The sequence below is a fragment of the Quercus lobata genome, chromosome 12 (assembly GCF_001633185.2).
Source record: "Quercus lobata isolate SW786 chromosome 12, ValleyOak3.0 Primary Assembly, whole genome shotgun sequence".
NCBI classification, from domain to species: domain Eukaryota; kingdom Viridiplantae; phylum Streptophyta; class Magnoliopsida; order Fagales; family Fagaceae; genus Quercus; species Quercus lobata.
This window is the reverse complement of record NC_044915.1, coordinates 3,528,537-3,554,390: the sequence shown is the minus strand read 5'-3', so window position 1 is coordinate 3,554,390 and position 25,854 is coordinate 3,528,537. Positions and strand designations below refer to the sequence as shown.

The 25,854-nt window shown below is 32.7% G+C and overlaps 2 protein-coding genes across 2 annotated transcripts; both read right to left on the bottom strand.

Moving 5' to 3' along the window:
• Nucleotides 1–4,089: 4,089 nt before the first annotated feature.
• On the bottom strand, nt 4,090–8,517 carry LOC115972485 (long-chain-alcohol oxidase FAO4A-like). The gene is made up of 3 exons (XM_031092795.1): nt 8,210–8,517; nt 7,639–7,908; nt 4,090–6,177 (listed from the first exon to the last, which is right to left on the bottom strand). Exons 1-3 carry the CDS (start codon nt 8,432–8,434, stop codon nt 4,345–4,347), a joined length of 2,328 nt encoding a protein of 775 aa, XP_030948655.1. The 5' UTR covers nt 8,435–8,517; the 3' UTR covers nt 4,090–4,344.
• A 6,435-nt stretch (nt 8,518–14,952) lies between these two features.
• Nucleotides 14,953–25,365, bottom strand: LOC115972460 (long-chain-alcohol oxidase FAO4A-like). The gene is made up of 3 exons (XM_031092755.1): nt 25,088–25,365; nt 24,504–24,773; nt 14,953–16,948 (listed from the first exon to the last, which is right to left on the bottom strand). The coding sequence occupies exons 1-3, from the start codon at nt 25,346–25,348 to the stop codon at nt 15,116–15,118; spliced, it is 2,364 nt and encodes a 787-aa protein (XP_030948615.1). The 5' UTR covers nt 25,349–25,365; the 3' UTR covers nt 14,953–15,115.
• Nucleotides 25,366–25,854: the final 489 nt, after the last annotated feature.

Genomic DNA, 25,854 nt, shown 5'->3' with positions numbered 1-25,854 from the left:
CTTATTTTTTATTTTTAGAAATAAGGAAAAATTAATTAAATTAGGGGTAATTTTGGAAGTGAAAAAGACAATAATTAACTTTTTGAATCCTCTTAATATATAGAAATTATATATATATATATATATATATATATACACGAACACATGCTAGCCTCATCGCATATGCAAAATTTTTGGGTTTACACGTTTTACTCATGACAGTTTTATTTTTTATTTTTAATTTTAAGAAGAAGTTGTATTCATACTTGACTACTAATGTGAGAGAGAAATGTGGAAATGGGAAAAAAATAGTTTAATGAAAAAAAAAATGGTACATTTGTGGTTAAAAAAAAGCAGTTTTATTTTTTATTTTTTTTTAAAAAGCAGAAGTTGTATTAGTACTTGACAACTAAAGTGAGAGAGAAATGTGGAGGTGGGAGAAATAATTTTTAATTTTTATTTTTAATTTAGCTAAAAATTAGGAGTTTTTAAATTACTAATTTTACATGTCTAACTCTATGATTTAAGCCTTAGAAATAGATGATTTTGAGAGTATTTTGGGCATCTAAATTGAGGATTCCAAACAGGGAAAACCCTTTAAATAGTAGTGTATGCGTGTGTGTATATGTATATAATATTATATAAATGTTTGTAGTTCTAACATTTTTCTTATTGGATTTGGCTTACCTCCAACATTTTTTTAATTGGACATCTCCTGTTATTTTAAATATACAATGGCAAGTGGTAGTGAGTTTTAATCTCCACATTTTATTTAGTTAGTGGGTGATGTGACAGTTTCTCATTAAAAAAAAAAAAAATTCCAGTTAAAAAAGTACTGGAGTAAGCCGAACCTAAAACTTACTATAAGGGCTAGAATTAGACTCTCAGCCCATAAACAATGGATGATGGCCCAACAAGCCCAAAACAATGTATTTATTAGAGAGTGGATTTTACAAGAAAATGACTTTGCAAATCAAGTATGGGCCTTAATTGATTGGATTCATGCCAAGAAGATAAGAAAACACACTTTAAGGCTCCGCTTGGAAGGAGGGAATGGAATGGAATGAAAATGAATAAAAAGAATAATTTTAGAATATTCTTCCCTTCTCTTGTTTGGGAGTTTTAATGGAGGGAATGGAAAGTCCATTCCCTTGTTTGGGAGTTTAAGTGAGAGGGAATGGAATGGGTAGGAGGGAACACTCATTCCTCTCTATTTCCTTAAAACCTCAAATTTTCATTCCCCCCGAAATTGGGAGGAATGAGAGGGAATGAAATTAGATTTAATGATTTTTTTACTAGAACTCCCAAAATACCCCTATATATTCAACATTTTATTTTAAAATAGGGGTCTAATAGTAATATTGTCATAAAATAATTCCATTCTATTCTCTCCATGTTGCTCCCAAACAGGATTACTTACATCCCATTCCTTTCCATTCCTTTATTTTAAAAGATCCAATCAAGGTTACTTAATTCCATTCCATTCCATTCTTTTCCATTCCTTTCCCTTACTTAAATACATTCCATTCCATTCCATTCCTTTCCATTCCCTTATGACCATCTCATTCCATTCCCTTATGAACTCCCAAGCGGAGCCTAATAAAAATAACACTCCTTGGTCAGATTCGAGGATGAAGTGTTCATATATTCACTCAAGTTTATCCAAGTACAAGATGTTCTTTCTTTCTTTTCTTCTCCACAATTTACATGCCCCATTTTTCACGAGGACCTTTCCCTTATATAGTCCTTCCATCTCCCATCTCAGTCTTTTACTTGTAGATCATATAGGTGATCTCTTGGATGCTTGTCCCATCATAAATCTCCTGGAAGTTTTGTAAATAGCTGTAAACTTAGGTATCATTGTTCATGTGTCATCTCCACATAAATGCGGCCAAGTGGTTTGGTGTAGAACATTTAATGTGGTGGTGGCAGCCTTCTCCCCAGATATTTCCTCCTTTGTTGTTGGCTACTTTCCTTTATATTTATCCTTAGAAGAACAGTTCCCTTTTGTATAGAATTTTCGAGATAGCTGGGCTCCATCCTCCCATAATACTTTCTGAGGAGGCTCGGCTCCTCGGTAACTATTGCCTGCCTCGTTATGATCTTCCCTTATCCTCGACTTATCGACCCTACTGCTTTTCAAATCTTTCGACCATCCTTGGGCATGGCCCTCGGCCCCATACTCCAACTTGGCCTATTTTTCCTCACACTTACCATCTAAAATTCGTCGTGAAAATGCCGTCAAAATATTTTAAACATATTACTTTTTTTTTTTTTTTTGTGGGCATAATTTATACTTTATAAGTTGGTTTTTATCGCTGGGTGAAATGAATTGGGATGATAAATGTATTAACAAAAATATTTGTTATTTAGGAATAAAAAAAAAAAAAGATCCAGTAGTTAACTAGTATTTTTAGGGCATTTATTAATGGACAATTTTAGGAAACTTTTGATATCACTTTTATAAAAAATAGGAAAATTTGTCAAAAAATGAGTTACTTTTTTTTTTTCCCCATAAAAATTTTCATAAAATAGTTTGCTAATAAATGCTCTTAAAGCATCCGTTAAGAAAACCCAAAAAAAATCTCAGTTAAAGGGTTATTATTATTATTATTTAATTTTTTAAGTTTAAAGGGTGTACATAGCCACCTTTACTGTTTACTCCAAAGGAGTCAATCTCGTACCAGAGACTGTACCAGTTTGGCTAGTGGAACGATATATTTCGATATCGGTCAATACCGGTGTACCGTTTCGGGTTTACCACTATTTTATAATAATAATAATAATAACAATAATAAAAGTTTACCATAAAACATTACCTCAATTCAGAACAAATTATTCATGGTTTTAGACTTGGCGTCAACCTAAAAAAAAAAAAAAAACACAATATAAAAAACTGAAAGCTTAATTGTTTATTGCATACTAAGAAAACAAATAATGCAAATTAGCTAATACAAATAAGTTATCATTTTGCCCTTACAAAAATTTGGAAATTACAAAACTGAAAGAAAAAGGTTTTTTTTTTGAACTAGTCAATGCACCTAGTACCGGATGAAACGCCCGAAATCGGTCGGTATTTAAACCGATACGAAACGTTGGAGTTTCGGTACTGGTGCACGTATTGGTACGGTATATACCAACTGTACCAACCTATACGGTACGGTATCTTCTTCCTTGGTTTACCCCCTTGTTCTCATATGTGTTTTTTTAAAAATTTATTTATTTATTTATATTTTTTTTAAATACAAAAATTTTAATCTATAACGTTCGCTTTATGATGATTGCTGTTGATTGATGTAGGAATAATTGAAACTCCATATCTTTTAGGGTTTGTTTTGTTGATAGATGGAAAAGTGGGAGGATAGTAAATGGTTGAGATAAAAAATGGGGGATAGAAAAGATTTTAGTTTTCTCTTATGTATGTTTTGTTGGGGATGCAAAAGTGTATAAGTGGAAAACTCTTTTGTTTGCTTAAGAAGAAAAATAAAAGGATAGAAAATAGTGTTTCTATAAATTTCCTCTCATACCCCTATTACATAAAAAAAATTAATAGTTTATAAGAAAAAAATTAACATTAAAAAAATCTTGAAAAAGGAAAAAATAGAAAAAGAAAAAGGAAACCAACATGTAGGGGGAGAGGGGTAGATAAGTAATTTTTCATCTTAAACCCACTTTCTCCTCCATTTTCTCAACAATTTGGGGAGAAACTCCCTCTTCACAAAAAGTGGGCTTGGCAAGAAAACATTTTTCTCCCCCATTTTCCATTCCTCCTAATTTCACTCCAACCAAATGAATTCTAATTCAACGACAAGAAACTTTATCAATTGAGTTAATTGGAATTTACCAAACATCTCATTTTAAAGATACTACTTTTTTTTTTCTTTTTTCTTTTTTCCAATAATCAAGTGATGTTTATTACCCGTTTTATTATAAAGTGTTAACAAACTGCCATAATAAATATAATATTTGATATCACATTAACAATATAATAAATGTATTTCTTAATTACTTTTTTTTCATATGCTTAAAAATTGGCACATTAGTTTATAAGATCAATACAATAAAATCATAATATCCTTCGTGTCACTCTCAATCCACATCACAAATATGTGGTGAAAGATTTGTGTTTTATTTTGGAATGAGATGGGTTTTCATTTTTTTTTAATTTTTATTTATTTTAAACATAATGAGATAGTGAAAGAAAATAATCCTCAAAGATCATAATTGCCTCGTCGTTCTTTTGGTATTATTTACTCTGGTGTGCTCATGAAGCTTTATAATGTCCTCGAGCCTCTGCCTCGAGGGAGTCGATGAAAACATTGGAATTAACTAGTTTGCTATCCTCAACAAGTATAAAATCTAACACTATATTTTCCCCCTAAGAACTTGAAGAGCTGATTGAGCAGTGCAATAAGCAATAGCCTGAACAGTGACCATTGGATTAACACCTAAAGCTGTTGGAAACACACTTGTATCTGCCACAAACAGTCCCTCTACCTCCCATGTTTCTCCCATTTGGTTCACCACTGATTTCTTTGGATCAACCCCCATCCTACAACTCCCCATTTGATGTGCTGAACATATCGGCGTCGAAAGGCCTCTCAATGCCCTTGAACTCTCCTCTTTCACAAACCTCTCAAATTCAGTTGAGCCCACGTTCTTCACATTTAAGGTCTTTCCTTTGCAGTGATGAGTCCCAATTTCTTCAGCTCCTGCTGCTTTCAATATCCTCAGTATCTTTTCTAGCCCTTTCTTTAGACTCTCTTCATCAGCAACTTCCATTTGGTAATTGATTGAGTTTGGTGAAACCACTGTTCCTGATCCTTTATCCCTTGCCAATGCAAATATATGGGCAGTCCTAGAAAACCTGCACATTCTGTTTTTTATATCTGTCCCAGAAATCCATGGCATTAAAATTGAGAATGTACCGGGGTGCAATGAAGGCGTCTGTATTACGGCACCATATCCAGACCCATCCAAATTTGCAACAACTGTAGACATTGCTGTCATTATCCCTCCTTCATAGCTCTTCTTGTCTTCCTCTGGCCAAACATTGGGTAAAGGTGTATCTGGAAAGTAGCCCCATGCCATTGTTGCTGGATGGAGATGCAAGTTCTTACCGATGTTACCATTCTTCAAGCCACTTTTTTTCAACAATGCAGGTGTACTGATGGCGCCACACGCAACTATAGTCACCTTAGACTCTATCACGGCAATGTTTTTTGCTCCATTGTACTCAAATTCGAAAGCAACCCCAGTTGCTGTCTTCCTATCTCTTCCTTTCTTTGTCTTGGTTAAGACTTTAATGGCCTCACAACCGGGAAGAATTGCACCATTGCCTGAATTTACCAAGTCCACAAGCCATGTTTCGGACGTGCCTTTCTTTCTTCCATCCTTGCAGCCAAAACAACACCAACCACAATAATGATCCGGTGGAGAATTTCTTGGTATGTTTTTCACAGGATAACCCAATTCTTGACAACCTTGTCTCAAGACCGCATTATTGAATCCTTCATCTTGGAATTCAGACTGAACTCCCATTTTTTCATAGACAACATCCAAAGCTTCTTTGTATAGTTCACTGCCAAATAGTTCAAGTTCATAGTGATCACGCCATTCATTAATTACATGCTGGGGTGTCTTAATTGAAGCTGACCAGTTAATTGAAGAGCCTCCGCCAACTGTGGAGCCTGCAAGTACTAATACACCCATATCATCAGTTGCCAACAAACCACTGGATAGGTACATTTTATCCATAGTTGGGCCTTCAAGAAGAGACAGATTTTTCCTGGCACAATAGTTTCCTTTCTCCAATACAAGCACTTTGTAACCAGCCTTTGCTAGAACACCAGCAACAACACCACCACCTGAGCCAGAACCAATCACTACTGCATCACATTGGATAATTAAAGAAGGACAAGATAGGCTGGGATGATTGGTTTTCTGAGAAAGAACTGAGACAGGAAATCCAAGTTGACGTAGAGTATTTGCAGCCATGTCCCGTGGTTTTTTAAGATTGATGAGGCCTCTGTAAAGAGGTCCACAAAACCATTCTTTACTACCATCTTCTTCTTCATCAGATTCTTTATATCCAATTTTTTTTAATGCCTTGGACTGCTCAGTTTGGGTTTTGAATTCTGGGTCGGGTCCACTATAGTCAATTGCTTTCCATGATAGGTTCTCATCCTTCCCATCTACCTGAACACGTTAATTTGGGCATGTAGGATCAGAGTGAAACATAACATACATGAATTTTCCTGAATATGCAACTATACATTTTGTTTTCTGTAATTCTGGAATTACAGATATTAAATTGAATATTTGTATTGGTATGCCAGTTCATCATTAAAAAAAAAAATACAAAATTTCTAGTAGTGACAATAAGTTCCTGGTTTTTTAAAATATTCCAACTCTCTGGGATGGTAAATTAAATTAAATTCCCAGGTGGAGGCATAATCAAAGTCTGACATAGTAATCGATCATAGTACATCAATACTAAAAAAAAAAAAATGTCAATAATGTTGTTAAGTTGTGTACTTGCCAGTGTAAATGGTCAGTGGCACTCTAAAAATTTGAGTTGCCCCAATTCCCCACAAAAGAAACAAAATAATTTCTTATTTCTAGTTTTTCTTTTATATGCTAAAATTTGCTCTTGCATCTTGGTTCTAGAAATCTTTTTTCTATTCGATTTTAACAAACAATTTTGTAATTTACATTGAGTGGGAAATTGTTTAAAATTCATTATGAAGATAATAATGGAATTTTATTATATGAAAGATCATGGGTAATCATTGCTTTGATGGGAGATGCGTAGGGGGTTTTTAATTTGAGTGGATATTTTTATATGTCTATAGCAAATTAGACGGCTTTTATATGCTCATTAAAATTTAGGAAGACGATAATTATTCTAGTCAAAATAATTAACTTATATATATATAATTTTGTATATAATATATCTATGAGTTATAATTCACTCTAGTACTAAAAAGTGAAATTGTTATTCTTTTTCTATATACAAATATATGATTATATACTTATGTTATTTGCATGTTTATGTATGTATGTGCTCTGAATCTTGATTGATGTATTTTAATACCATATTTCAGGTTCTTCAAACAAAAATTCAAGGTATAGTGTAGACCCTAGAACTTGAGTACGGGAAAAACATGCTTAAAGTTTTTAGTTGTTCAATTATTGTACATTTCTCTAGGTTTTATATTTATTTAATTTTTAGCAAGCAACAGAGGGGTGTTTGGTACATGCATTTAAACAACAGTTTTCAGTTTTTAAACAACATAACACGTATATTTACACATTTTTTTACCCACACATATTTTCAAAAAATACAAACAATGTTATTAGAACAACATTACCAAACAGGCCCAGAATAATTGCTAGTCTTATAACTCTCGCTGTTCATGATAGGTTGGTCCTAGGCCATTTTCTAATAATGCCATATTGTATATTACTGTTGTAAAAATTTTTACTACATAAATATTACAAATTATATTATTGGTCTCTCTTATTAAGTGGGGGGGGGGGGTGTCCACGTGTTCAGCATGCATCGGATTAATAAATTATATAATACAAGTATACCATGTAATCATATATGCTGGGAGAATACTAACATTAACACAATTCCAACTAATTAATTCTAACCTGAGTGAAGAAAGCATAGAGTGTGAGAATCTTCATGGCCTTGCTGAGCATTCTTAGTGGATAGAAATAACTAAGAGATAATGAAAGCACTATTTCTTCTCTTTTTTGGGGAGATACCCGAGAAAATCTTTTAAAGTATGGAAATTGACTAGAAAGGCTTGCTCTCCCACATAGTATTAAGGTCCCAATCCAAGTTGATAACACCCATAATGCCACTCTCATCAGCCACTTCTTTGGGTGATTCAGTCTGTCGCTTATCAGTGCCCCAACCTACATGCATGTTCAAGTACTTCTACATTAAAAAAAAAAAAACACTTCAACATCAACAACACCTACCACATGGGTCTAAACGACAACAGCAAAAATTGTATATTTTTTTGTAAAATTACTTTAAAAAATCTTTATTTTCCAACAACCTAAGACATATGCTTGTAATACGTACGGTAAGAGTTTTCTAACTTAGTGATATTGTTTAGTCTTTTTTACTAGAAGAATCAAGATTCGAAACACTTCCCCATGTATGTAATTATCAGAAAAATAATCAAAATGGGTACGGATGGTATAATCTTACTCGTTCTGGAGTGCCAGCCATAGAAGCAGAAGTGGTGTAGAATTTGACAACAGAGTCATCGGTTGTAAGGTTGGAAACATCAATGGACGGCAAGAAGGTGTCACAAAGCGCGATGAGTGAATCCATCTCCCAAGAGGACAAAGAATTTACTCTCTCTCCTTTCTCTCTTCCATTAGTCTTTGAAGGTGAGAAGCAAATATCTCTACAAGCACCACTTGACTCCATATTTTGCTTGCTTGTTTGCTAGTGGAAGCTTTTAAGAATGATAAAGCTTCAGGGGTTTATAAAATAAATAGATAAGAAGTGTACTACTATTGATTTGCTTATTAAGAAAGCAATAAGCTTCATTCAGTGGGGCCATTGACTTGGAAATTAAGAAGGAACTCAATGATTGTGTGTTAAACTAAAAAAAAATATCAGTTGTTGCTCCCCCCAGTTGCGGATGCCAACGCTTTTAAGTTTCTTCTCAGAAATTTCCTCTAAAGGTTTAAGCTCAAATTAAGGAAAATGCTATAGCTATAAACTATTTTACAAAATGTCAATATGATGATGGATTACTTATAAGTAAAAATATGATGTTCAACTGTTTATTAGTCGTGGGTTCAAATGAGAACCAGTAAAAATTGGTTGCAATAATAATAGAAATGTTATAAAATAGTTTTTTTTGATTCAATGTTATAAAATTGTTTGTGACTGTAATATTACTATCAAATTAAAATATAATGTATGATAATGGTGTTATATTAGGTATGCATTTGGGATTAAGTGGTAGGTGCGGTGCGTGCGGATTTGCCTCCAGACTGTGTAATTAACATTTTTACTTCAAGAGGGAAAAGTTGAGAAGGAAAAAAAAGTGCATCAAAGGAAGTAGGTAAATATATATAGGAAAAAACTGTCTTCAAAAACTATATATATATATATATATATATATAGGTAAATATGTTATTTTCCTCAGATCCCTCATATATAGGTAAAAAAATATCTGGATTTAGTGTTATTGGTGGAAACAAAAGTTAATTCCAATAAAATAGATTGGATAAAACAGAGGATTGACTTTGTATATAGTTTTTGTGTCGAGGCTGAAGGTGAAGTAGTTTGTAGAGGATGGGGGTTGATATTGAATTAGTGTATTCTAATAAAAATTTGGTGGCTTATTTGGTGTATTTGACCCTCCTGACTCCTGAGCAAGCTTGGATGCTATGCTCTGTTTATGGCCTTCATTCCCTTAATGGGAAAGCAATCTTTTTGGGAACTGGTCAACAATGTTGTGGATTCTTTTGTGGCTAAAAATTGGAGATTTCAATAGTAAGTGTAGCATGAGGGAATATTAAACCAGGAGTGGCAATTCATGTTTCCAAAAGTGGGAGTGAGACATTTATTAGTTGCTCCCAATTCAGACCTCTGCCCCCATTTTGTTAGGCCTTTCAGATTCAAAACTATGTGGATTAAAGAGCCATCAAGTTCCAAAGTAGTGGAAGATGCCTGGCATGTGGAAATTGAGTGATACAATGGTTTTGTTTTGCAGTATAAATTATCAAGTCCACCAAATAAGCAAATACCCCAATGATAATTTCACACTTAAAGTCAAATAGTGTGAATGCTATGAGGGCATTGCACCAGACACTCTTGACCCAAGCATCCTTCTATAATCCCATATCTTTTCTTTTTATACCTGCATGTCAACAATTTTAAGTGAGAAAGTGTATATCTTAATCAATGTGTAACTTTTATTAAGCTTGAAATCCATGTGAAGAACAATTTGTTAGAAAAATATTAATATGTTTATGGGTTGGGCATTGGATTGGGCTTAGGCATGTATGGATTGGGTCATCTTGTCCAAATAATAATATTTTATTATTTATTTTTTGAGTCAATAAGCCTGTATACAATAGTTTTTTCCTGAACAATATGTATGCTCACTATTGAATATATTCATAGTGACTTAAGGGTTGTTTGGTATGGTTATTTGAGCAACATTTTTTAGTTTTTAAACAACATTATACGTATTTTCACATGTTTTTTCACTCACACATATTTCCAGAAAATACAAACAACATTACTAGAACAACATTACCAAACGGCCCATTATTCATAAAAACAACTTTTGACCGAAAAACTTCAAAGAGAATATTTTTGTGCATACATCTGCATAGAGTCAAAGAGAGAGAAAGAGATATAGTTCAGTTTACTCGCTGAGCACGGATATTGCAATGTTTCTTCTCCATGTTGTTGATCATTTTATTCTGGAAGGTAGATGTCTGTAATTCTCTAAGTACCACATTTTGTGTGAGGGGCAAAATCTGCTTTAAGTCACATATTCTTCATGCATCTGGTCTATGAATTATTTAATTATTTTGCAGATTTCGTCTTATATACATATCTATATATGAATTTTGTCTATTGAATCTATTTGTGTTCTTGTTTATGATTATATATATATATATATATATTATATGTTGTTCTTGTTTGCATAGTCACAAAAATGAATTGTTTCTAAAATATATCCAACATAATTAACTTCATTTAAAAATCCATTAATTGGTACTAGCCCACACGCACATAAAAAAGAAATTAATCAAAAATTTCAAAAGAAAAAAAATTACTATATTACATACATTAAGCTGAACTTTCATATGCAATTGAATACTAAAAAAAGAAAAAAAAGAAGAAGATGAGAGGCATTTATTTTAAACCATTCAAGATTAATTTGCACTCTAAATAAAGAAGGGAGTGAAAATTCTTTTTAAAATTGACTTTTAATCTGCTAAAAAGACAGTTGTGGGGGTTTTTTCCTCGCACACTCGGCTCATTGTCCTCTTTGGGGAGCCAAGCCCGCAAGGATTTGTCCTCGTCCTCGAGTGTGGTCTTTGGGAGTTTCACCTTCTTGAGGCTTGACACCTTTAGTCCCACATCGGTTAGAGAAGCGCCCCACGCATGCCATATAAGCCCTCGGAGCAAGGCATGGTGTACCACTCATCACACATGTGTGGCTGAGTGGTACACCATGCCTTGCTCTGAGGGCTTATAAGGCATGCATGGGGCGCTTCTCTAACCGATGTGGGACTAAGGGTGTCAAGCCTCAAGAAGGTGAAAATCCCAAAGACCACACTCGGGAACGAGGACAAATCCTTGCAGGCTTGGCTCCCCAAAGAGGACAATGAGCCGAGTGTGCGGGAAAAAAACCCCCACAACAGTAATAGAAAAAAAAATTGTAGGAGAGCTTAAATTAACTTCATCTTCATGAACCTCAAGGGATTGGCTAAGTGGTTCCTAAGATCTTATGATATCCAAAAGATTCTAGATTCGAAACCTCTTGGCAGCATTTTCGAGCCATTCCCAAGGGATTACTTCTTGTAATAACCTTTGAGACGAGGGATTGCATATATTTGAAGGAATAGTTATATATTTGAAGAGGTCTGGATACCTTTGTTTGTATTAAAAAAAAAAAAATCGTCTTCATGTATATGATTTAATTCGGTTTCCTTATGCTCTGTTTGGATGCCCGGATTTGGGCCTATGGATTTGGATTTGAGAAGCCATATTCCAATTTTTTTGTTTAGGTTACTTAAAAAGAGATGGATTTGGATATAGCCCAAATCTAAGTAGGATTTGAGATGTGCAAATCCATTGGTTTGAAATCCTTTCAGAAATGATGGAATTTGGCAAAAATCCTCCCACGGCTTGCTTCTTCTCTCAACACTTCTCATCCTCTTAAACCTCTGTATCTCTCTTTTCCTTTAGTACTAAATTTGAATTCACAAAATATCAATGGTTTTGTCTATGGGGTTTTGTATTTTCTATGAGTTGTTTGTGGCTTTGTCTCCATTTTGTTTTGTTTTTTTGTTTTTTGTTTTTTTTTGTTTTTGTTTTTGTTTTTGTTTGTTTGTTTTGTTTTGTTTTGTTTTTGTTTTTGTTTATTTATTTATTTTTGGGTTGTGTGGGTTTCGTTTGGATTTGTCTATCTAGATCAGTATCTATTGGTAAGGTTGGGACTTTGGAATGGCAATGTTGTTGAGGTTTTTAACTTTTTTGGAGTTATATATGAGGTTTAATGAATTGAGTTGGTTTAGTTTTGTTAAGGAATTGTTGGATTTCAAACTCACCCTCTGAAATAGAGATCTTAAGTCGAAATCCATAACACTGAGTGAGCATGCATGCCTCCAAAGATTCAAAAAGTAGCCAATTATTTTTGAAATGTGACTAGCTTAGAACAATGATCTCAACCTCAAAGACTAAAATACTTTGTAGAAAATTTAGCACATGTATTTTATAGATACCACTTATCAATAGAATTATAAAAACTTTACTTACTAATCAACAATTCCTGAGATGGAGATCGGGAATGCCTCAAGGATTGTCAGGAGAATAGCCCGAGTGGCGGGGATTCTCGTGGTGGAGAGAACACGCTTCACCATTGGCAGCAGAGTAGGTATAGGGAAAGACCAATCTCCCCACCTCGGACGTATAGGGAAAGACCAGTCTCCCAACCTCGTAGGTATAGGGAGAGGTTAGACTCCCCCTTTCATGGATTCAGAGAGAGGGTGGATTCCCTTCGCATAGGTATAAGCAAAGAGAGTTTTCTCCTCGTTGAATCGTAGAAAGGGCGACTTCCTTGAGAGGGAACCGAGTGCCCGAGAATCGAGGTGAGCCTTCCACCTCGCGTATCATGGGGAATGACATATTGAGTAAGGCATTGCAGCAAATTTCTTGTTCTCATTTCTCTGAGGAGATCAAGAGAGGTTTGTGTGGGTTTTTATTTTGGACAGTACCCAGGCCCAAGTAGAAACAAGGATCCTAGGCCTTATACTTGTTCTTTGGTAGACTGGGTTTGGTTCACTGCAGCTATATTAGGCTGATTACGAACCAAGTTGTGCACAAAACATGGGCCCTACAACACATACATATCCATACATGCAAACATATGCACATTGTAAAATAAATGGCTAAAGAACAGTAAGGAAATAAAGAAAAAGCAGGTATGGGCGTTAGGGATCCTCAAAAAATAGAATGATATTTCATTATATTAAGTTTTGGTACATTGGACCCTTCTTTTCACTGGGGTGTGTCACAAGGTTCAAATAAGTTCAAAAGTCATAGACTTAGATAGCTCTTTGTAGGCTTCCAAGACTTGTGAGGTTTGAATCCCCTTGAATCCAAGTGTATCCTCTGGTGCCTGTCTCAGGACCCCTCACAGTATTTTTCCCTTTTTCTATTTTTCTGAGATTTAAAGAAGTTTTTCAAAGGATCTTTTAGCTCTGATTCGTTATTGTTGAATGAATTTTGCTGATGACATGATCCCCTTTTATAGTACCTTCCTAGGGTTTTTGGTGTACCATTGATTCTCTCCATTTGTTGCTCTGGGTACCAGAACCAATGCTGTGTCAACAACATTGGTGGTAGTCCTTTTCTCATTTTCTCACTATATTCTTCTTTTGAGGTTTCCCTCCAAAAAGTCCCTAGCTAACCTTCTTGTTTTGGGGGGCCCTAAGGGCTGACTTTTAATCTTTTTTTCTAAGACTTTTAGAGAGGCTTTTCAGAACCCCCTTTTCGCTACCTCATCCTTTGTCTTTTTTCTTCAAATAGGCAGATCCCCCCTTGTCAGGTTGAAAGATCCCCAACCACATTCCTTTATGGTTCTCCTTACTACTTTTCTCGAGGTACTAGGCTTCCCTTCATAGGTACTGGTTCCTAAGTCATCAGCTGTTTCCAAAGTCTTTTCTTCTGAGTTGTAGGTAGCTGATGGAACATGTCTTTTTTCGTTCCTTGTGCCCATGAGCATGCTTCCTTGAGCTGTCCAACTCTTAGCTAGTTATTTCTTGCACTTCCCAAGGATCCCTTCCCTAGTTCTGGCAACTCCCTGGTATCTTGGTTCAGTCTCTTTTTGGGCACCTTGGGGGTCCTTCTCACAGAGGCTGGGCCAAGCTTCCTTTGCTTTTACTTCCTTCTTTAAGGCCCAAGACTTACCCATTCATGAGCTTGGGCTTCCTTTTACCATTTTAAATGGGCATTGGCTCACAGATTAGGCCTTTCCTATCCTTAAGGGCTCATTAGTTTTGGATTTCAATACTTGTAATATTTTGGACCTCAACAGTTTGTAAGGCCCACCTTCATTAATTAAGATGATAAGTTTGATCTCGTTAAGCATGTTAGCCATTACAATCAAAGTATGACCATCTACTTTAGCAATGAGGCTCTGATGTGCAAAATCTTTCTCTCAAGCCTTGGACCCATGGCCATAAGACGGTTTGATGGATTGGATAAGAAATCCATCCATGGATATGATGAGTTAATTAGAACCTTTGGTGCGAGGTTTGTGACTTGTAGCCGAGTTCCGAATCCTTTTGATTCCTTGATCACCATGTCTATGAAGGAAGGCGAGACTCTTAGAGCGTATTCTAACCGCTATTGGGAGTTGTATAATAAGATTGAGGAGAAGTTTTGTGTGACTGATGTGACTTCCCTCCACACTCCCACCTCCTCCTTTTATTTATTTATTTATTATTATCATTTTTTATTTTACAATCTTTGTCTTCCGTTTAAAATTTGGCACATCAATTTATAAGACCAAGATAATAAAATCATAATATACTTGGTGTCACTTTCAATCCATACCTTAACATGTGAACAGATTTGTGTTTTGTTTTGGTATGAGATTTTCTTTTTTGGGTTAACATAATCATAATGTGCAAATTTTTTTTTTTTTAAATCTGAGAAGCAATGAAGAAAGTAGCCCCGAAAGATCATAATTGCCATATTCTTCTTTTGGTATTATTAACTTTAGTGCATAATGTATTCATGAAGCTTTATAATGTCCACGCCTCTGCCTCAAGGGAGTCAGTCAGCTGTTATTGAAGTACAGGAAAACATTGGAATAAGTTGCTATCTTAACAAGTATAAAATCTAACACTAAGTTTTCTTCCTAAGAACTTGAAGAGCTGATTGAGCAGTGCAATAAGCAATAGCCTGAACAGTGACCATTGGATTAACACCTAAAGCTGTTGGAAACACACTTGTATCTGCCACAAACAATCCCTCTACCTCCCATGTTTCTCCCATCTGGTTCACCACTGATTTCTTTGGATCAACCCCCATCCTACAACTCCCCATCTGATGTGCTGAACATAATGGTGACGAAAGGCCTCTCAATGGCCTTGAACTCTCCTCTTTCACAAATCTCTCAAACTCATGTGAGCTTACTTTCTTTACATTTAAGGTCTTTCCTTTGCAGTGATGAGTCCCAATTTCTTCAGCTCCTGCTGCTTTCAATATCCTCAGTATCTTTTCTAGCCCTTTCTTTAGACTCTCTTCATCAGCAACTTCCATTTGGTAATTGATTGAGTTTGGTGAAACCACTGTTCCTGATCCTTTATCCCTTGCCAATGCAAATATATGGGCAGTCCTAGAAAACCTGCACATTCTGTTTTTTATATCTGTCCCAGAAATCCATGGCATTAAAATTGAGAATGTACCGGGGTGCAATGAAGGCGTCTGTATTACGGCACCATATCCAGACCCATCCAAATTTGCAACAACTGTAGACATTGCTGTCATTATCCCTCCTTCATAGCTCTTCTTGTCTTCCTCTTTCCAAACATTGGGTAAAGGTGTATCTGGAAAGTAGCCCCATGCCATTGTCACTGGATGGAGATGCAAGTTCTTACCAATGTTACCATTCTTCAAGCCACTTTTTTTCAACAATGCGGGTGTACTGATAGCACCACACGCAACTATAGTCACCTTAGACTCTATCACGGCAATGTCTTTTGCTCTATTGTACTCAAATTCGAAAGCAACCCCAGTTGCTGTCTTCCTATCTCTTCCTTTCTTTGTCTTGGTTAAGACTTTAATGGCCTCACAACCGGGAAGAATTGCACCATTGCCTGAATTTACCAAGTCCACAAGCCATGTTTCAGACGTGCCTTTCTTTCTTCCATCCTTGCAGCCAAGACAACACCAACCACAATAATGATCAGGCGGTGAATTTCTTGGAATGTTTTTCACAGGATATCCCAATTCTTGACAACCTTGTCTCAAGACAGCGTTATTGAATCCTTCATCTTGGAATTCAGACTGAACTCCCATTTTTTCACAGACCACATCCAAAGCTTCTTTGTATAGTTCACTGCCAAATAGTTCAAGTTCATAGCGATCACACCATTCATTAATTACATGCTGGGGTGTCTTAATTGAAGCTGACCAGTTGATTGTAGAGCCTCCGCCGACTGTGGAGCCTGCAAGTACTAATACACCCATATCATCAGTTGCCAACAAACCACTGGATAGGTACATTTGGTCCATAGTTGGGCCTTCAAGAAGAGACAGATTTTTCCTGGCACAATAGTTTCCTTTCTCCAATACAAGCACTTTGTAACCGGCCTTTGCTAGAACACCAGCAACAACACCACCACCTGAGCCAGAACCAATCACTACTGCATCACATTGGATAATTAAAGAAGGATAAGATAGGCTGGGAGGATTGGTTTTCTGAGAAAGAACTGAGACAGGAAATCCAAGTCGACGTAGAGTATTTGCAGCCATGTCCCGTGATTGTTTTAGATTGATGAGGCCTCTGTAAAGAGGTCCACAAAACCATTCTTTACTACCATCTTCTTCTTCATCAGATTCTTTATATCCAATTTTTTTTAATGCCTTGGACTGCTCAGTTTGGGTTTTGAATTCTGGGTCAGGTCCACTATAACCAATTGCTTTCCATGATAGGTTATTGTCCTTCTCATCCACCTGGACATGTTAATCTGGGCATGAGACTAGGATCAAAGTGAAACATAATATACATAAAAAATGGTATTAGACTTTTTGGTTTCCGTTTTCTGTAAATGTGGAATTACAGAAATTGAATATTGGTCACTGTATGTTGGTTTATCATCATTTAAAAATACAAAAATAAAAATAAAAAACATCTTCCTAGTATAACTATAAACAATAAGTTCCTGGTATTTTATCAAATTCCTATCTCTCTAGGATGGTAAGTTAAATCAAATTCCCAGTTGAAGGCATTACCAAGGTCCGAAATAGATAATAGCATATCAATAATGTGGTTGTCTACTTGCTTTGTGGGATTTGTTTCCGAGGTTCAATCCCTCCCTCCACTTAGCAAAAATAAGTCAACTACTTTCTTCTTTTTATTTATTTATTTATTTATTTTTTGAGTTTTGACTAATTTATATTACTTGAAAAAAGGATCTAGAATAAAAAAGTTAAACAGAACTTAACATTGCTTTATAAATTTCCCCTATCTTATAGGTCTCAAATAAGTGAATAACTAACTGAATAAACAAGAAATGATCATTACGATACAATATTTGTTATTCTTTAAAACTAAAATCATGTAATATATAAAATGCATATGTTAAATTTTTATGATAGTTGAGCCCTCAAAAAAATTGAGTTGGCACTCGAACAATTTTTTTTTTTCTCTCTAGATTTTCTTTTATATGGTAAAATTTGCTCTTGCATCTTGCTTCTTGAAATCTTTTTTCTCATAGATTTTAGCAAGTTTTTCTCTAAAAAATAAATGTTAGCGTGCAATTTGGTAATTTACATTGAGTGGGAAATTGTTAAAAATTCACTACGAAGATAATAATGTTAATAATGGAATTTTATCATAGGAAAGATCATGGTTAATCATTGCTTTGATAGGAAGGGCTTGGGTTTTTTTATGTGTGTGGATATTTTTATGTCTATAGCAAATTAGACAAACTTTGTACGTTCATCACACACACATATATATAAAGCCAGAACTAAAATAAAATCCCAATAGAATCCTCAATTAATGTCTAAATTTGTGTCATGTGTCTCTAATTTTTTCCTCTTCTTAATTTTGGTGCCAAATATGTTATTTAACACAAAATACGAGGAGCTAATTTTTTTAATTTCAATGCATGAATTTACACTACGGTGAGAACTGAAAGGTCTTACATGTTAAAAAGTTAAAGAGAATATATGTAAGAAATTTGTGATATATTGGAGATTGTGGTCTCAATAGAATTATTTTCTTCATGAAGGAAGCTTACGTGAACCAGTGTTGTTTCTGAAATCATCTCTTCAACTTTTTTTAATTATTTAAATTTTTTTTGGGATATATTATAGGTACTTCTCATGTTGTCCCTTTTAACCTATAAATTTGGTTCTCTCTCTCTCTCTCATTTTGGTTGTTCTTTTGATGGGTTTTATAAATTATGAATGTTTATGTATGAAAATTTTGAGAATGTTATCCAATTTAATCCTCTCTCTCTCTCTCTCTCTTCTATATTTTAATCTCTACACTGTCATTCACCTTTCATAATGTTGTTAAAGAATTTGTTGCTTTTGTTCATTCTTTGGGTTAAAACCTTCTTCTCCAAGGCTTTAGTCAATTAACTTGATAAAACCTTCAACTCCTAATAAATGTTTTATGAATATTTGTTAATTAGATTTTATAAAGGCCCATGGACTTCATAAATCATATATTCAAGGTGTCAATTGAGGTAAATATTTTTGCACTTTCCCTCTTCTTTTGGGATTTTAAATTTCTTATAGTTATTTTTTAATTTAAACATATTAACTTTTAGTAATCATTTTCAATTGGTGGTGTTGATGTGGTGCTTATGATGAGCAAGTAGTAAATACAAACAAAAACAATTCAAGCCACAAATAAATCTCATGGGTAAGTTTTATAGCTACTATTGCATTTGGCAGTAGATAGTGCATTCTCTAAACTGCAGCTTATAGTAACATCTTAAATTAAAAAAAAAAAAAGAAGGAAAAAATATTCTACAAAATAAGAAAAATAGACTAAGGTTTCTTTGAATCTTATTTTTTTTAGTAGTTTTCAGTGTCCTTGGATTAAGATTTTGTTAATTTATTAAAAGTGGAAAAACTATAATCATATATATTATATTAAGTTGAAGTACAATTTTAGAATTCAAATCGAATCAAAATTAATTCCTAATTGTAGTCTAATTTTGTGAAATGTTTTCGATTTAATTTTTTAAATTTTGGTGCCAAGTGGCCTCCATTCATAATGCTTAGTGTGGAAACCGAGATGAATATCTCATTATCACAATTGTTGAATGGTTTCGTGTGTAATTATGGTTTCATGCTAGTTTATATATTTAATAATAGGTGAAGCTGAGAGAAACTCAAATTAGAATTTCAAATTAGAGTTTCAATTTTGCGTCATGTGTCCTAAATTATTTATTCTTAAAGAGTTTTATTTCTTAATTTTAGAATTAAATGTGGGACCACATCATAAATATTCATCCAAATGAGTTATTAAGTACAAAAACCAAATAGTTTAGAATAAATGAATCGTAGAAAAAAAAGTGCTTCACAATAATTTTTTAAAAAATGGACAATTTACATTTTATACCTAATAGTATACTTACAAATTTTTTTAAAGAGTTTACAAAATATAAAAATGACTATCAATAGTATTTAAATTATATATATAGGAATTATATTATGTATCTTATTGTATATCTTTAAGTGTATCCATGCATATGCATGGGATTACAAGCTAGTTATATTTAATGTCAAAATTGAAGAAAATTTAATTAGATTTCTAAATTGGATTTCAATTTGACTCTAATTTTGTAACATATGTCAATTCACTTTCTTAATTTTTGCGAAGATATTTACTACTCATTTCAAAAATAGAGAAGAGTTATTAGTACAAAAGCCAAGGAGTCAAAAAAAGAAAATCCAATTAGATTTTAAATTGGAGTATAATTTTGCACCATATGTCCCATATAATTTTTTAATTTTGTTCAAAGTGATATTTTAGTGTTAAAGCTGAATAGCCAAAAATAAAAAATAAAACATGAAAAAGAAAGGTTTGGTTCGATTTTGACAAAGTATTAACATGATTTTTGGCAATGGAGATTGGGAAAAGTTAAAAATTTAAAATTAAATAATAACGAAAATATAATTTATATTTATGTTGGACGTAAGCTTCGACTTAGGTTTCGTTCCCATTTAGACCAAAACTAAATCAATGTAAACTAAACTCTAGCACAAAACAAAATTAATAACATTTATTATCAATATTTATTATTATTATTATTATTATTATTATATAAATAATGGTTTGACAAACTATATAATTGAGAATTTCATGGATAATTCTCATTTGTTTCAAATAAACTTATATTTATTTTATAAGTAATTATTTTATATTTCAAATATACAAACATTATATATAACCTTGGTAAAATTTTAATACGCATTTAATTATGCTTATTTATGAATGTATTCCATGCATATGCATGAGTTACAAGTTAGTTAAAATTTATGAGGACGAAAATTATTCTAGTTAAATAATTATTTTCTATATATATATCTACAATATATAAAATTGAAGACGTTTTACTTTGGTTGACCTCATATTATTATGTCACATACATTTTTGAAACCTCACAAATTTATAAATCATTATCCTTTTAATATATATACAAACATAATCATAAAAATGTCTACTAATAATTATCATAATTATCAATTTACATATTTAGACCAAATAAAGAGAAAAAAAATTATATTTAAACTTTCCCATGCATTGCTCAAGCTACCCACTAGTGTGTGTATATATATTCACATGGATAATTTTGTGTATATATGTAAGGGTCATAATTTATTCTAGTATTACAAATTGAGATTGGTATTTTGTTTTTCCCATATATACACATATATGGGTATGTGCATGTATTTACATATGTATGTGCTCTTGAATTGTCTTGACTGATGTATTAATTCCATAAGTCAGCCTCCTCAAAGTAGACTGTAGAATAATTGCTAGTCTTATAACTCCCATTTAATGATAGGTTGGTCTTAGGACATTTTCTTTCTTTGTAAAAGTATTCTTAAGGTACAAAGACCATTGATCTTAAAATTAAAAAAAGAAAAGAAAAAAAAAAGAGTTACAAAGACCATTAATATTTATATATTTATTTATGAATGCAATTTTACGATATGATTGATTAGTGATGATATGATTGATTAGTGATGAATTCTCACTTTGATGATGGGCATGGGGAGGTGGATTAAGAAAAATGCTAAAGCTTTTGCATAATTAATTATAAAATGTTTACAAACGGATGAAATAATAGATGTGATTGGTGGATTTTAATAACCTAATAAATGAATGTTTGAATGATTTTTTTTTTTTTTTTTGGGTTAGTAGTGACACTTTAATTTGTAGGGGAAATTACACTTGACCACCTTAAATTATACCCCATGTTACACTTTGTACCATAAACTTTTCAAAAGCACTTTTTGCACCTAAACTATGACCCTTGTTACACTTTGCACCCCGATGTTAAGTGAGTTGTTAACTTGGATGGAAAAATATGACACTATGTGAAATGACCTAATTGTCTATCTTCTCAATGCTTTAAAAACAAAAGATAAATTACACTTTACCATCCTAAATTATACCCCTTATTATATTTTGCACCCTAAACTTTGAATTTTCATCCAAGTTAACAACAAATTTAACAGTAGGGTGCAAAGTGTAACAATAGTCATAGTATAGGGTACACAATGTGTATTTGAAAAGTTTAAGGTGCAAAGTATAACATGAGGTATAATTTAAGATGGTAAAGTGTAATTTTTCCTAATTTGTAACTCTTATATGATAAAATTTAGTATCAATCCCTAATACTCAAATAAAAATAATGGAATTCTTATATTTTGTTTTTCTATATACTACAGCATTCTGCCGCTTATCCTCCCAAAAAAAAAAAAAAAAAAAAAACACTAAACTAAACTGCAAGCATAAAGTCTTGTATCACAATTCTCTAATATTAATAAATTGTTATACAAAGCACCAGCAAACTTTGTTAAGAAGAGAAGTGTACAAGTGTTTGGCCTGCATACATGGATTAAGACAGTTGAAGTTTTTTCTCAAAAAAAAAAAAAAAAAAAGATAGTTGAAGTTGAAGGACGTGCCACCGACACTTGTTTTTTTTTTTTTTTTTTTGAGCAACACCACCGACACTTGTTGAAAAGGCGGTTCACTTAAATTAATGGCCACTACTTTTTGCACAGGGCTTGGTTTGGACACATTTGGGTTGGGCTTTGGCTTCGATTTTTACAATTTTGTTGCTATTTTAATTTTAAAATTTTTTTGGGTCTTTTTTTTTTTTTTTGTTTTGTTTTGTTTTGTTTTATAGCAATTTTAGAGGCAATAGATACTTCTATAAAAGGATAAATAGATAAATATATTCAGATTAATTTTAAAAAAAAAATCTAAGAGTGACCTATCTTCTAAACTTAGATCCTTCTATTATTATTATTATTTTTAAATTTTTGATCCAAATTGATAAAAGACAAATTAAGGGTCCGTTTGGTAGAGGTGTTTGAGTAATGTTGTTTGGTTTTTTTTTTTTTTGAACAATCTAAGGTCGCGTCTTGGTGGTGGCAATAAGAGAGCTCATTGCGTTCGGACCACAATTTTTCTATTATAATTTTTGCCACAATTTTTATGTGGTAGATTAAATGATTACCTATCACTTTTATATAGACCTACAATTTTTTTTATCAATCATAATTTTCTACATTAGAGTTACGACAAAGTTGTGGCACAAAAAGTTGTTTTATATTTTCTCAAACTCATTACACCAAGAGGTCATTGACAAGTGTCCAATTTTTTTTTTTTTTTTTGACATTTTATACATAATCAATATAACCATATTAATTTATAGTGAAATCGAAATTCTTGAATAATCCACATTTCTACTTTGATTATAACTAAAAAATCTCTTTCTTCGTTGAAAAACACATATCAATAATTAATACACATCTCTACTTTGATAGTAACAAAGCATTGTTTTTTTATATTTCGGTTGAAAAGCTCCTATCAATAATTTTGATTTGGAAAGAATAATTATCTTTAGAATTGATATTTTCTTTTAACCAATTATGATGGCAAGGCATCTTATAAAACCATTTTGTGTTTTAGTCCGATGATAAAAAGTAATCATCAAGAGGTGGGTTCTAGTTAGCTTAATTGGTAAAGTCTCTGATGGTTATATAAGAGATTTGAGGTTCAATTCCCGCCTACACAAAAAACTGATTGGTGTCTTGGTCTGATGATAAAGAGCTATCATCAGAAGCGGACGCCATAAATTGAAACTCTCTCAAAAAAAAAAAAAAAATCAGGAGCAGACATTATAAATTGAAACTATCTCTCTAGAAAGAAAAAATCATTTATATGATATTATGTATATTATTAGATAAAATAAATTCTTAATTGTAAAATGGTCTCTATTTGTCAATGAATGTAGTTCACTATTTATGTGGTTGAGGAATTGTGTCTTTGAGAATAGGTAAGTCTACTAGTGACAAAATATGCGACTTATTTGTTCATGCCTTCATGGATGGGGAAAAATTCTTCATTAGGCGGGAGAGAAAAAGGCAGGTTTTATGTAACGGATGCATATCAGTATCAATATCAAAAAAAGAAGTTTCTTAAAAAAAAAAAAAAAGTATAGAAAAGAAAAACAATGTGCTGATGTTGCATTCCAAAAGAAAAACAGTGTGCTGGTTTGCTAGATTTATTTATTTATTTTTATAAATACCGTAGAATATAAATTTATAAAGTTCACTCCATGATATAATCTATTACTCTTATTGTTAGATTAAGATACTATATTTTAATGACTTTTCCCAATCTACATTTGCTTTACTTTGGTTTAGAATTAATTTCTTATATATAAGGGTGAGGTTTACGATTCAATTTAATTTAATAGTATCATTTTTAGAGATTTATACAATAATGGGATTATATATATATATATATACCTATATCCCTTTTGTTAAATTTGGAAAAAAAAAAATCTACAGTATTCCCTTGGTTGCAATTTCCTTATCCACTGGTCTATTAATAAAGTATTTTTATAATATTATAGTGACGCAATATAGTTTTCAAATAACTATATTAGGTTGGAAGTTGGTTTGATGTCGAAATCCTCAGAAATAATTATATATAAATATTTATGCTAAAAATATCTAACATATCGATTTTTTATTTATTTTATTTTTATAATAACAGATAAATTTTTGGGTGATATCATGATTCTATTATTGACTAAGATAAGATAATCAATAGATATAAATTAAACAAAGAAAGTAAACATTTGGAGAAAATGGATAGATATATGTACATATATGGTAAATAATTATAATTATATAATAAAAGTATGAAGTCATACATGCATGCTTGTATGCAAAATTAATGAATTATCAAATAACCATGATAAATCCAAATAATTAATTCTAAAGGGAAACCAGCTCTAACCTGAGTGAAGAAAGCATAGAGTGTGAGAATCTTCATGGCCTTGATGAGCATTCTTAGAAGATAAAAATAACTAAGAGATAATGAAAACACCATTTCTTCTCTTTTTTGCCGAGACACCTGAGAAAATCTTTGAAAGTATGGAAATTGACTAGAAAGGCTTGCTCTCCCACATAGTATTAAGGTCCCAATCCAAGTTGATAACACCCATAACGCCACTCTCATCAGCCACTTCTTTGGATGGTTCAGTCTCTCACTTATCAAACCCCCCACCTACATGCATATTCAATATCAATATCTACCAAATGGGTCTAAATAAAAATCAGAAAAATTGTACATATTTTTGCATAAGAACTTTGCAAAATTTTTCTTTCATAAAAACTAAGACATCCATAACCTTCTAGCTCAGTGACAGTGCTTGTTCTCCTTTAAGAGAAAACCAAGGTTCAAATCCTCTTTATCACTTATTGTAACGATTTAATTACTAACAAAACAAAAAAGGCATAATATATGAAATTTCAGCATGCATGCATGTATCTAATTGTTAGAAAAATTATGAATATGGGTATGGATATGAGTTATCTTACTCGTTCTGGAGTGCCAGCCATTGAAGCAGAAGTGTTGTAGAATTTGACAACAGAGTCATTGGTTGTAACGTTGGAAACATCAATGGAAGGCAAGAAGGTGTCACAAAGCGCAGTGAGTGTGTCCATCTCCCAAGAAGACAAAGAGTTTACATACGCCTGCGAGTGGGATCTCTCTCCTTCTACAAGGAGGTCTTGTGTGCCAAAATTATCTATCTTAATCATCGTGTGTTCTTCTTTTTCATTAGCCTTTGGTGACTCCATTGTTTATGAGAGCTTTTAAGAATGAAAGAGCTACAAGGGGTTTATATAAAAAATTAATGAATCTAGGGTCAATTATTATTATTTTCATTAAATTCTTAATTAAGTGACTAAGTTATAAATAGTAGATAATAATGTGATACATTGTACGTAATCTCAGTGATATGTATAAATGAGAATCAATAATAACTTAAAGGATAAAGTTTGGTTACAAACTTTCTTGTAAGTTAAGGAAACAACTTCCTTTAAAAAATTAACATGACTGTATATTTTGAAATTCTAATCGTTGGATTTTATATTTTTTACGCTCTTAATATATATGTTGAATTTTGTGCTAATTGGATGCTATTTATTATATGATCTATAAACTTATTTTTTTTATGCATAGTTTTAAACTATAAAAACATACAATTTAAACAATTGATTGATAATATAGCTATCAATCTTATTTTTTAGAAATTTTGCAAGTATGAAATATATAAGAAGAAAATATATTATGATAGAATATT

Bases quoted from the DNA above. Each gene is read 5' to 3' on its own strand.
- LOC115972485 (XM_031092795.1), bottom strand. From the start codon at position 8,434: ATGGAGTCAAGTGGTGCTTGTAGAGATATTTGCTTCTCACCTTCAAAG. The intron at 7,909-8,209 runs GTAAGATTATAC...ACATGCATGTAG, and splicing joins TGGCTGGCACTCCAGAACGA to GTTGGGGCACTGATAAGCGA. The intron at 6,178-7,638 runs GTTAGAATTAAT...TAACGTGTTCAG, and splicing joins TCTATGCTTTCTTCACTCAG to GTAGATGGGAAGGATGAGAA.
- LOC115972460 (XM_031092755.1), bottom strand. From the start codon at position 25,348: ATGGAGTCACCAAAGGCTAATGAAAAAGAAGAACACACGATGATTAAG. The intron at 24,774-25,087 runs GTAAGATAACTC...ATATGCATGTAG, and splicing joins TGGCTGGCACTCCAGAACGA to GTGGGGGGTTTGATAAGTGA. The intron at 16,949-24,503 runs GTTAGAGCTGGT...TAACATGTCCAG, and splicing joins TCTATGCTTTCTTCACTCAG to GTGGATGAGAAGGACAATAA.